At 33.4% G+C, this 13,893-nt stretch overlaps 1 protein-coding gene across 1 annotated transcript in view; it reads left to right on the forward strand.

The window, feature by feature from the left end:
* Positions 1 to 231: 231 nt before the first annotated feature.
* Positions 232 to 13,893, forward strand: part of LOC107565067 (B-cell linker protein-like) — a 24,450-nt gene continuing 10,788 nt past the window's right edge. Inside the window, exons 1-6 of the mRNA XM_016250253.1 lie at positions 232 to 242; positions 9,586 to 9,690; positions 10,969 to 11,034; positions 12,458 to 12,514; positions 12,961 to 13,007; positions 13,249 to 13,289. Of these exons, the coding sequence (XP_016105739.1) occupies positions 9,644 to 9,690; positions 10,969 to 11,034; positions 12,458 to 12,514; positions 12,961 to 13,007; positions 13,249 to 13,289 (258 nt within the window). The 5' untranslated portion in view covers positions 232 to 242; positions 9,586 to 9,643. The remainder of the gene's footprint in view (positions 243 to 9,585; positions 9,691 to 10,968; positions 11,035 to 12,457; positions 12,515 to 12,960; positions 13,008 to 13,248; positions 13,290 to 13,893) is intronic.

Raw genomic sequence — 13,893 nt, forward strand, 5'->3', positions numbered from 1 at the left:
CCTCACCACAGTTTCTGACAGAGAAGTGTGAGAAAATAGTGGCGTATAGGGTCAGTTACCGTCAAGAGGAACTTCCCATGTTGCATGAACTTGCCTCATACAGAGCAGTAAAGCCTCTGCTAAATGTTAGTTATTGTCAGAGCCGGTTGAGAGGAGTTAGTCTAGAAAACTGACCAGGATGAGTTTACCAACTAGAGAGCAATGTGAGGGCTGGAGTCCAGCGCGGGTCGCCGCTCTTCTGAGTCAGGTGAGCCTTCAGAGATTCAATTTATCTGTAAATCACTTTTAGCAATACTATTCACCTTTTTTGTTATTTTATTGATGTGCTGTATGTAAAATAGCTCAAACGTAGTGGTGTTTGTTGACAGCACAACTTGAAAGACTGTGCAGACGCTGTACAGAGAAACAGGATCGACGGCTGTCGCTTTCTGGTAGGTTCCTTTCTTGCTCAATATTGATGTCTTCTCTCTGCAAATGGCACATTTAGCTAAATCAAATCTGTTTTCTTTAATCCTTTATATCAGTTGTTTACACTAATTCACACATTTTAGATCAAATCAGTGATAAATGTAATAAAAACGCAGCAGTGCTTTCACCCTTCCACTTGGGGAAGCGAGCAAACCTGACTTCCTTGAATGTGTAATGATGATTGTGGTCTCTGTGATGAATTTGCATTGATGCAATGTCCCAAACGTGGTCTGACAGAGACTTTTCATGATCTGCCTGGGATAGTTTAGCTGTCGGCATGACATTTCAACATCCCTCTGAACCAGCGAAGCAGGCCCGGGCGAGATTACCTGTAGGAGTGCTTGGGAAACAGTCATTATGTTTGCAGTTCCATTTGGTGAGAGAGAAATTACACCCTTCACAACGTGGGACATTTCCAAATGAAAACAGGATATTTAATGAGGAAAAAATGAACGGTGGGGCTTGAAGTATAGGCCAAAATTAGGTTATCAGTCCAACCCCAAAATTACTGACTGAGCGCCATATAAACTCTAATAGGAACTCGATTCAGCCTGAATCTATTCGAATCAATTACAATATTGTGTGGATATCCCTGTTTTGTTGGATTGTGTGCAGACAGTATGTGTGTAGTTTTGTGATAATGGCTGGCAAATTAAATGAGAGAATAAATAAACTATTAAAAAATTTAATTAAATTAAAAAATTAAAAAAGCTTTCCGCCTGAGACCCTGGGATAGGCCCCAGCGTAAAATAAAATAAAATAAAATAAAATAAAATAAATTTTACGGGTTCAGACTTTTTTTAATAATCTAATTGAAAGTATGTTGAAAATTAAATACACTCTGTTTTTGCTTTGTTGACTTAAATTTAATAAATTAAAATTAAATTAAAAAATGTAATTAAATAAAAATAAAAACCCTGAGAAAAACCCAGAGACCCTGGGATAGGCCCTAGCATAAAATAAAAGAATAAAATAAAATAAAATAAAATAAAATGTATGTTGAAAATTAAATACACTTTGTTTTTGCTTTCTTGACTCAAAAATAAAATTAGATTTAATAAAAAAAAAATTATAAAATACAAAAAAAATTACAACTGAAAAATTAAAAGAAAGAAAAAAAATACAAATCCTCTTACCTGTTGAAAATTAAATACACTATTATTATTATTATATAAATTAAATACAAAAGAAAACTTCTTACCTTTTTTATGCTTCTTAATTATCTCATTAAAAGTATGTTGAAGAGGAGTTACGTAGCATAAAATAAAAGAATAAAATAAAATGTATGTTGAAAATGAAATACACTTTGTTTTTGCTTTGTTGACTTTGTTAATAAAAAAATTTAATAAAATACTAAAAAAATTAAAACAGAAAAATTAAAAGAAAGAAAAAAAATACAAATCCTCTTACCTGTTGAAAATTAAATACACTATTATTATTATTATATAAATTAAATACAAAAGAAAACTTCTTACCTTTTTTATGCTTCTTAATTATCTCATTAAAAGTATGTTGAAGAGGAGTTACGCGATTTCTTATTTTTGTTTTTCTGATTTAAAATATAAATTAAAATAATAATATAAATTAAAATAATAAAATATAATGAAATAATACAAAAGATAAAAGAAAAAACCATAACTAAAACCTGTTTTGGATGTTTTTTAATTATCTCATTAAAAGTAGGCTGTTGAAAATGAAATACATTGTTCCTCATTTTTGTTTTGTTGACTCAGCGAGTTGACCTCCTTCTTTTAGATTAGTTTAAAAAAACACTACTTCCTAAATATTGACCAGCCAGTAGTTTCATTTACTCACAAAAAAGCAATTTTTTCCACGTGTAGCCTTACTGGCACTTGACGAGTGCAAATATACTATATATTTGTACGAGCTTCATCAGTGTTGTGCTCAAAGTTCAGTGAAGTCGCAGCATCGTGCCAAATGTTTCGGACGTGTTTTCCTCTATTGCTCCTCTACATCACTCCCACTGTCCTCCTGAATGGGTGTTAAGGGCATATATGAGACATCTTTGCATATTCATGTGGCGTTTATGCGGTAACCATCTGGTGAAAGAGTCTGTAGATCACAGGAAGGTTTCCTCTGACACGCAGTGAGTGCTGAGAGCCTGATGAGCCGTTTGTAAACACAACATGATCACTTTCACTCCTGTGCCGGGGATAAAATAACCAGCGGTCACTGTAAAAAAATTTATTATCAGAAAGTAAATGTGTTTTTTTCCATTACATTATAATTCCAAATAATTAACTACCTTTTTTAAGTTATACAAGATTCAATAACATTTAAAAAAAAATAGTTGAAATTACTTGTACAGAAAATGCAGTATTATATGAAAATATTCAATGCAGCAACTGATATTAAAAAAAGCTTAAATAAATATAAGATGAAGAACTTAAACGAAAATTACAAATGTTTATTTGGGGAACTAACTGAAAAAAGCTGAGGTTGGAGCACTAAAATTACTAACTAAATAAATAATAAATAAAGTCATATTAATAAATAATATGTCAAACTAAAACCTGAATAGTAATATAAGAAACACAATTTGTAAAATAAATTTTAAAAAATTTAAATTTTTTAAACTGAAAATATAAAAATAAAAGCCAATTCCAAATATTAATAAAAAACTATAAGAGTAATTCTAAGTTTTGTTTATTGAAATAAAAAGTAAATATAAGATGAACTGTTTCCTTGGCAACTAATGGAAATAAGTTTAGGTTGAAGAACTTCTATAGTAACTAAAATTACTAACTGGAAATAAATCAAACCTAGAGCTAAAGCTAAAAATGAAATAAAAACTAAATTAAACCTATAGATAAAAGAAAAAAACCCTATTAATAAAATTAAAAAATTACATACAAAATGAAAACGGAAAATATAAAAGCTTATTATACAGTAAATATAAATAAAGAATACTTTTAATTAAATAAATAAAATAAAACTGTACTGTACTGACACAAAGAAACCAAAGAAGCATTTCTTATTTCCATAGTTTAAGTTAAAGCATTAAAATGACTAACTGCAAATAAACAAAATCAAAAACTAAAAGTTAAAAAGTTAAATCTAAATAGTAATATTTTAAAAAAAAGGTTTTAATTAAAAGGACTAAAAGTTAAATTAAAATGAAAACAAGAAAATCAAAAGCCAATTCAAAATATTAATAAAAACTATATATTTTTTTCTTTAAGTTGAATCAGGTGGCAAAATTTTGCAGTGTAACTTAACTACTTTTTTTTTTTTAAAGCTATTTTCCAACCAGAAGCAGAGGTCAAAACATTAGATGACTGTTTTTATAAATCACAAGCCTGTGATTTCAACAGGAACAGCACAGGAAAGAAAACGAGGCACGTCGGGAGTCTTCAATCATGCGTAGCTTGCAGCTTCAAAAGCAATTTTCTGCTGCTTCGCCAGCGCTGGCCCGTTCTCAGATCAGTCTGGCATGACAACATTCGAAAAACACCCAGGCAGCCTCATAGCAATGTACTAAAAACACCCTAGCAACATTCTAAAAACACCCCAGCAACTCTGTATCAACATTCTAAAAACACCCCAGCAACGGCATAGCAACATTCTAAAAATCCCCAGAACACCCCAGCAACTCCATAGCAACATTCCCAAAACAGTAGCAACATTCTAAAAACACCCTAGCAACCACATAGCAACATTCTAAAAACACCTTAGCAACCACATAGCAACATTCTAAAAACACCCCACAACACCCCAGTAACTGCGTAGCAACATTATAAAAAAAAACAGAACACCCCAGCAACTCCATAGCAACATTCTAAAAATACCCTAGCAACCACAATGCAACATTCTAAAAACACCCTAGCAACCACATAGCAATGTTCTAAAAACACCCCAGCAACCACATAGCAACATTCTAAAAACACCCCAGTAACTGCATAGAAACATAAAAAAACACCCTAGTAATAGCATAACAACATTCTACAAACACCCTAGCAACCACATAGCAACATTCTAAAAACACCTTAGCAACCACATAGCAACATTCTAAAAACACCCTAGCAACCACGTAGCAACATTCTAAAAACACGTTAGCAACCACATAACAACATTCTAAAAACACCCCACAACACCCCAGCAACTGCGTAGCAACATTATAAAACACCTCAGCAATGGCATAGCAACATTCTAAAAATACCCTAGCAACCACAATGCAACATTCTAAAAACACCTCAGAACACCCTAGCAACCACATAGCAATGTTCTAAAAACACCCTAGCAACCACACAGCAACGTTCTAAAAACACCCCAGCAACCGCATAGCAACGTTCTAAAAACACCCCAGCAACTGCATAGCAACATTTTAAAAACAACCCAGAACACCCCAACAACTGTGTAGCAACATTCTAAAAACACCCTAGCAACCGCATAGCAACATTCTAAAAACACCAGAACATCCCAGCAGCTGCGTAGCAACATTCTAAAAACACCCTAGCAACCACATAGCAACATTCTAAAAACCTAAAAACACCCTAGCAACCACATAGCAACATTCTAAAAACACCTTAGCAACCGCATAGCAACATTCTAAAAACACCCCACAACACCCTAGCAAACACATCACAACCAGTTAAAAGCAGTGCTGCAGTGACAGTAGCGCCCTGACAAACACTCAAAACACCTTCACACCACGACTCTCATTTCCTTCAGACAATGTCAAAATGTCATTTAAAGTAAAGTTGCATCTTCAGGAATCTTCAGACTCGGTAAGTACTAAAAAGGGCAAAATGAAAGGAGGCCTAAGTGTTCCAACATCAAACAGAAATAGGCCAAATGCAGTACATATTATTGAGGGTCATTTCTGTGGGTCTCAGAGGATTCATTCAGGATTGCTTTTCTTCCTTCTGAAGGTCTGCTGTCATCACAGTATGTCTGTTATCAAAACACTCAAATGTATGGACTTTCAGCAACACACTTGAGTGCATATGGCACACGCAGGTGAATTGGAACGCAGCCTGTTTCCCCGCTGGCTAAGGTCTCCACCTAGTGTTAGACATGAGGAAAAAGCCTGTTCAAGTTTTCTGATTACACAGAATTTATTTGACAGCTGCTTCATATAAATAATAATTGAGAAAAAAAGGCTCTCAGGCTATATATCTGAATCAGTTTGTGTTCCTTGGGAACGTATGAATCTGATCAACATTTGAGCCAACACAGATGCTCAGTGAGTCCACTATTATGGAGTGGAAAAACACCATCAGCAACTCTTTTAACATGGGCTATATATATATATATAAATGTTAGTTTTTCATTCCAAACATAACCAGTGTGTCTCAAAACAGAAAAATGCTAAATTAGTAAGGAACATAACATTAAAATAACAACTGAATTAATCAGTGTGTTTACTGAAGGTTTAAACATACTAGTGTTTAAAACATTTAACATCCATTTTATATTCCTAATAAAGCCAGAAAAATGCATCTTACAATCATAAACCATAAAGATGATTTCACCTTTTGGCTTGACTTTTGAACTTTTGTTACTTAGAAATCACATTCTCTGAAGTAATATGATGTTTTCCTTACTATGATCTACTATTGTAATGTATATCATGTACAGGATTTACTGACAAATTATATTTAAGAGTGTAAATTCTCATCAGCAATACCAATATTCATGCATTATTGTGTGTGTGTGTGTGTGTGTGTGTGTGTGAGTGAGTGAGTGAGTGAGTGAGTGAGTGAGTGAGTGAGAGTGTGAGTGCGAGCGAGCGTGCGTGCGTGCGTGTATTCATTTATTTATAATTTTAATAACATTTTTACAATTTTTCATTTATTTAATGCAAGAAAATGCAGGCCACATGTCAAGGATTTTTAAAAAAAATAATAATAAATTTATTTTATGTAAAATTTAAACTGAAACACGTTATTACACCAATTCATATAAACTGATCAAAAACAAAGCAATATAACAATATTTGCGTACATATATTTTCATTTAAAGAAACTTCTGGGAACACTTTTGAGTCAAGTTTTAAACCATTTTAATGAAAATGAATACATTCTAAAGTTTGATGAAAACAAGTATGCAGAAAGAATCAGGTGTGCCAATTTTAGAATTGTTACATTCTGTTTAATCACAGAAAAGTTTGTTAAATAAAGTTTATTTTCATTTACAGTTACTGTCTGTCTGTGTGTGTGTGTGTGTGTGAGAGTGTGTGTGCGTGCATGCGTGCGTGCGTGTGTGTGTGTGTGTCTCACAGAAACATTCAAACAGAACCCGACTGTCACTAAACATTACTGATTCTCTTTGCAGAAATGTACCTTGAAGCTATAGAACACAGACGAGTTATGAAAAACTTTACTCTATATGACAGACTGAACTCAAAACATGGAAGTGATTTTTTTTAAACCTGTTGTTTCTCTTGCAGATGCTCTCGGCCGGTGACCTCAACAAATTCAGTTTCATCCATCGGCCGTAAGGAATCCGTTTCTGTTTCTATTTCTATTTCTACTCTAAACTCTCCATCCCGCTGCTTGTTTGTAGGATCCTCAGTATTTTCTCATGTGTCCCTCACTGATAGCAGTCAATGACTGTCTGCAGGAATGAGGAAGCTGGACTAGTTTACATCTATCTATATTTTCACTGCAGTGCTGGGTAGATTACTTAAGAATTGTAGTCGATTACTGATTACAAATTACATGACAAAAGTTGTATTTAAGTACATAATCTGGATTAGATATAGACATATTAGGTAATGTAGTCTGATTACTTTTAGATTACTTTTGACTTAACTACTGGAACTTAAAAAAAGGAAAGAAAATATATTCAATTTTTAATCAATAAACATGAAAATATCACATGGCCAAAGTCCTGAAATATCTGAAATATTTTCACCCAGACTTCCAGAATGAATAATTAGTGAAGTTCACGGGACATGATGAAGACATACTGCAATATTTCACAGCTACGCATCAACAGTGTTTAGTTACTTGCAATAATACGCAATTACACATGATCTAACTTGACTGAGTGGTACTTTTGTTCGGAAGCGTGGATTGCAAATCTATACATTGCATAAAAATACTAATTAAAACATGTCCATTTTCTGTGCAATTGTAGCCACCTGACTAGTGGATGGCATGTGTAATTACACAGAAACTGGAAGACTGTCCAAATGTATAGAAGTGGTAGGTTAATTTAGAAAGGAAACATTGAAAGAAAAAAAGAAAGACTTGGTGCTGCCATTGTGTAAAGCTATGTAAAACGCAATCCATAAAAAGTCATTGTAATGGATTATGGAATCTAGATTACATGTAATCAGTTACTACCCAGCACTGTTCACTACTAAATCTATAAAACATAGAAATTTTAGCAATACAGTTATTTTTTTTAGTTTTTTTTCTGCAAAGAGACAAATATATGTTGGTCAGAATATACACAAAGACATCAGCACAGAACATTAAATTATGTTTCTTGACTTGGTTTGCAGATCAAGCAGAATGTTTGCACTACTAAATATACTGACATTTTAGGAATGTGAATTCTGCAAAGATACAAATCAATATGGTCAGAATGCAAAAAACTAAATCAGTAATGAACATTAAATTGCTACTTTTATATTGTTACTTTATTGTTGATCCAATGCTATATTTGCTCTTTATAAATATATATATAATTTTTCTATATTTTACAAAATAATGCATGAAAAAAACAATGTTTTCACTTCTAAATATCCTACATGATTTAGACATTTTAGCAATGCAATTTACTTTCATTTTTAATTTAAATTTTTTTTTTTTTGCAAAGAAACAAATATATATTTTATAAAGTGCATACAAGACCAGCTGAGCAAAAAGTCCGTTCCTCGTCAGTTACAACTGCAACCAAAAATAGAATGCATACTTTCACTAACCTTTAAAAACATTTTTAGAAAAGTCAAGAAGTTTGTTTCATATCCATGAAGTAAAACACATGAGCACATTTGTGACCCTGGACAACAAAACCAGTCATAAGGGTTACATTTTCTGAAAGAGAGATTTATATATAAATAATCTTTCCATTGATGTATGGTGTGTTAGGATCGGACAATATTTGGCCGAGTGGTTTGTTAATATCAGACAATATTTGGCTGAGATACAACTATTTGAAAATCTGGAATCTGAGGGTGCAAAAAAAATCTAAATATTGAGAAAATCATCTTTAAAGTTGTCAAAATGAAGTTCTTAGCCATGCATATTACTAATCAAAAATTAAGTTTTGATATATTTACGGTAGGAAATTTACAAAATATCTTCATGGAACATGATCTTTGCTTAATATCCTAATGATTTTTGGCATAAAAGAAAATTTGATCATTTTGATCCATACAATGTATTGTTGGCTCTTGCTACAAATATCCCCCAGCGACTCAACACTGCTTTTGTGCTCCAGGGTCACATATGTTTATGAATACAAATGCATTAAACATCATTCACAGTGCAGCCTCTGTTACATTTGATCATTTTGTCCCATACAATGTATTGTTGGCTATTGCTACAAATATCTCCCAGCGACTTAACACTGCTTTTGTGCTCCAGGGTCACATATGTTTATGAATACAAATGCATTAAACATCATTCACAGTGCAGCCTCTGTTAGAAAAAAACAGAAGAGTGCAATAATCAAGTTCATTAAGGGAAACCAGAACCATTATTATTAGACGCATAAAAGTTGGCAAAATGCACAAGACAGAGACTGAGAACACAGAGGCGCAAGAAATAGCATAATTTCATTGAAGTGGATCAGTTAAAAGTGGCTCTAAATATAGAGGTAACATGACGTGAATACAAATGCATTAAACATCATTCACAGTGCAGCCTCTGTTAGAAAAAAAACAGAAGAGTGCAATAATCAAGTTCATTAAGGGAAACCAGAACCATTATTATTAGACGCATAAAAGTTGGCAAAATGCACAAGACAGAGACTGAGAACACAGAGGCGCAAGAAATAGCATAATTTCATTGAAGTGGATCAGTTAAAAGTGGCTCTAAATATAGAGGTAACATGACGTTCAACAGCAGTTTCATAATCCTCATTACCGACCACTTCTGTGGAAAAAACTCGCCCTCCTCGACACATGTGCTGCTTAACCAGTGACACTCAACTAGCAGCTCACACTACTAACTCACCACAGTCAGTATAGAAACACAGAATGGAGTATTTCAACAGATTCACAGCTCCTGCTACAGATAAACTTAGGTAAGGCAAGCTTTTAAATGATTTAGTTTTACTGTCATCTATGCAGAAGGAAGTCGTCTGCGCTCAGTTTCAGTCGGACTACAACTAGTTAAAGATTTACGTTACAGGGATTCACTTAAAATGCTTATTTTTCAATAAATCAAAACGTTTGCATTTAGTAAATCTATATGAGCATGCAACTGAAAAACAGCAAATGATTTATCAATTATTATTATTATTTTTATCTGCATCTCTTAAAGCTAACAGGAAGCTTTTGAAAAGTCACTGAAATCATTATTTACAAAAAGTAAAACCATTTAAGATAAGTGTTCTTAGTTTGTTTTTGTTTTGTAAGTTTGGGATGAAACCGACTGCTGCTCATTGTGGCCAGGACACTCCTGTGAAAGAGTTGTTTAATCTCAGAGAGGCTATCAATAAAGGTTAAATAAAGATATAATCAGATATACAACAATACAATATGCCAATGAAGGTCAATGAGGACGCGCCATGTGACCGGCTCGGTTCCATTGATGGATATCTTGAAGTTAGTGAGTGGTTTAAGCTGGAATTGTGTTGAGTTTCTATGTGGACTGTAATTATATTCATTATGTGTCTCGAACTCTGTCTCTTCTACACAAACACAGACATTAGCAGCTCAGAAGCAGTTCTTTGTATGATAAGCTGTTAACCCCAGGCTTTAAGCTTCAACAGAGCCTTACAGAACGTCTGAGAGCTTCACGAAGCATGTGTATAACACCTATTCACCTATCTACCCATTTCAAACTAAGTGTTTGTTTTTTAAGAAATTAATATTTTTATTCAGGAAGGATGCATTAAATTCATCAAACGTGACAGTAAAGACATTTAGGATGTTATGAAAGAGTCCTGTTTCAAATAAATGCTGTTCTTTTGAACTTTCTATTCATCAAAGAATCCTGTAAAGATAAAATGTATCACAGTTTCCACGAAAATATTGTGCAGCGCAACTGTTTTCAACATTGATAATAATCAGAAATGTTTGTTGAGCAGCAGATCAGCATATTATACTGATTTCTGAAGATCATGTGACACTGAAGAGTGGAGTAATGATGCTGAAAATACAGCTGCACATCACAGAAATACATTACAGTTTAACAGATATTTAATTAGAAAACAGTTATTTTAAATTCGAATAATATTTCAGAATTTTTTTGTATTTTTGATCAAATAAATGCAGCCTACTTTCTATTACAAAAAAACCCCTACCAACCAAACTTTTGATCTGCAAGTGCTGTTCTTAACTCGTGTTTTGATTTTCAGGCAGCTACAAAAAATGGTTCAAGACATAAAAAAGAACGACGACAGCCTTTTCAACAGACTAAAAAGGTGTGTTATATTCTGCATACATCTTCACGAATTAAAACACAACAGAAGAAGAAAAAAGGTTATTTTTGCGTGTCTGTAAACAGACGCAAGGAAACATCTGCTGACTGTCCTCAAACACTTTTCCTCTCACTTCCTCTATTCAGATGGAGGAATAGTCCCAAAAAGGACATTAGGTGTGGCTTGCATGACAGAAACAATGTGAAAGTTACAACAAAAGCAAGCACTTGTTATTAATGAAGGAACACCTGCTGTATAAAAACATTCATAAATGCATGTGTTCATTCTAATAACATGAAAACCTGAAAACAGCTTTAGCTCATTCGCGTTTGCAAATTGTAATTATTTGTGGTGTTTGCCCAAATCAAGTAACACTGATACTATTGTTCATGCTTATGGTTAAGGGGTTTTTCTAAAACCCTCAATATGAAACTTCAGTGCATTTTTGTTCCATGCATTTGTGCTCCAGACATCAGTGATTCCTCAGATCATGTGGCTTGTTGATAAAAGGTGCTGGTATTTTACCTAAGAAACTGGAGTTCTGCCCTGCATATTAATTAGCAAAAAAGGCCTAACATTGCCTAATTTGATGATGCAGAGTATAGAAATATCAATAATAATTATGTTGTTTTTTTTCCCCCCACAAAATAACAATGAAGATTTAGCAAATTATATGTGTGTGTGTGTGTGTGTGTACCTGGTATTTATCACATTATGGGGACCAAATGTCCCCACAAGGATAGCAATACTAGTAAATTTTGAATCATAAATCATACAGAATGAGTTTTTTTGAGAAAGTACAAATGCAGAAAGTCTCCTGTGAGGGGTAGGTTTAGGGGTAGGGTTGGTGTAGGGCAATAGAATATACGGTCTGTACAGTATAGAAACCATTACGCCTATGGAGAGTCCCCATTTAGATAGTTAAGTAAACGTGTGTGTGTGTGTGTGTGTATGTGTGTACCTGGTATTTATCACATTATGGGGACCAAATGTCCCCACAAGGATAGTAATACTAGTAAATTTTGACCTTGTGGGGACATTTTTGAGGTCCATCAAAATAACAAGCAGTCGAATGTCAAAAGTTCAAAATGCATCATTTTATTTACTATCTATGGGGGAAAAGTAAATATCAGGATTAAGCATCAAATAATGTCATGCATATGACAAAGGAATGAAAATTGAACAAATGGTACAATTTACAAAAGCAGAAATGCAACAAAATATAAAATATGTTTTATAGAATTATGGAAACTGCGACGTGCTCGATGTGCAAAACGGACACTATTTTTGGAATCAGCATCCAAAATTAGTAAAAAAAAAAGTGTTGGATTTCACTCAGCAGATATGATGCAGGTTGATGTTATTTATCAATACAAATTGTCAATACAGTTGTTTTCCAATTTATTAATTTTTCCATTTATTCAAGGTTTCAGAACGAACAAACAGCTAATATTCTCGAAACTGGGAGAAATACGCTGAACCGGTATCAAAGTGTCACTGTGTTTCTGTTGTGAATCCTGTTGATTGACGCTTCAGATCCTTAAAACCAAGCATGTGTGTCTTTTTCCATTTACCTGCACACGTGTCTGCTTAAAAAAAAAAAAAGGTTACGGCCTTTAAGGGTTCTGCTTCGATTCTCTCTGTCTGTGTGTGAAGAAATAGCACCAGACGCCCACCGTAACGTCTACGAGAGCTTTGTGGTGTCTTTGGAAAGACTTACTATAATCCGGCCTTTAACTTTAACAACCGTCTCTTGATTCTGTGTCCTGCCACTGTGTGTTTTTGCTTTCGTATGTTGTAGATGACATGCAATTATGTGCTTAAACGTTGCTGACAAATGAAACTCAGCATACTATCACTAATCCACAATGTGCTGAAATCAACAGCAATGAAGAACCTCCTGTATTTAGGGTTGCTATTGTGTTTCAGAATAAAGAAGAAAAGACCTCCGACAGTACCAGTGCGAGACTATCAAGGCAAGTTGAAGTCTCTGAACTAGAAAGTGAATGTGCAGTTGAAAAATGTGCACTTGTTTTTACTTGATCTGATCCTTAAAAATGGCTTTAGCTGATGTAACTCGGGGGGATTTTCAGTACATTTATAAACCATCACAAGACAATTATATAGTGCAGGATAAATGTTGTGTTCTCACAAATCACATGTCATTGTAAGTATTTTCAGCTACGTACCTCATGATCATGTTGTGTCACTTTTTAGGCGAAGCTCCGGATTCTGAGAAAGACTCTGATTCAGATTTTGTAAGTCTACTTTACTAAAAGACATTCACTGGAGAACTTTTGCAAATGTAACGCTCAATGAATATAACATAAGTAATAGTGTAATGCGCAATGCAATGTAGCCCATGTACATGCAAATCAATATTCTACCTCAAACTGAAATGTAAGTTTCACAATATTTCTGAAAAGGCTGTTTTACATGAACTGAAAATGTCTGAAAGGTGACATGTCTTAGTATCAACTAAATTAATACAATTTATATTAAACACTAAATTTGGAGTAGAAACAATTTTCACGCAGAAGTTTAAAAAAAGTAAACATTTAAGCAAATGTAAAATGTAAAAATGAAAATGTTAAAATAGAACAGAAAAGGTACAAATAAAAACGAATTAAAATGAGTGCTGTCAAACTATTAATCGCGATTAATCGCACACAAAATAAACGTTTTTGTGTAATATGTGTGTGTATATTTATTATGTACACACATACAGTATATATTTTGAAAATATTTGCATGTATTTACATATCTATATTTATATTCATACAATTTATATTATATATATATATATTTAAAATATAAACAACATTTTGTTCTGAAATATATATATATGGATGTGTGTGTATA

This window comes from Sinocyclocheilus grahami, unplaced genomic scaffold, assembly GCF_001515645.1.
Source record: "Sinocyclocheilus grahami isolate Dianchi unplaced genomic scaffold, SAMN03320097.WGS_v1.1 scaffold979.1, whole genome shotgun sequence".
Lineage (NCBI taxonomy): Eukaryota > Metazoa > Chordata > Actinopteri > Cypriniformes > Cyprinidae > Sinocyclocheilus > Sinocyclocheilus grahami.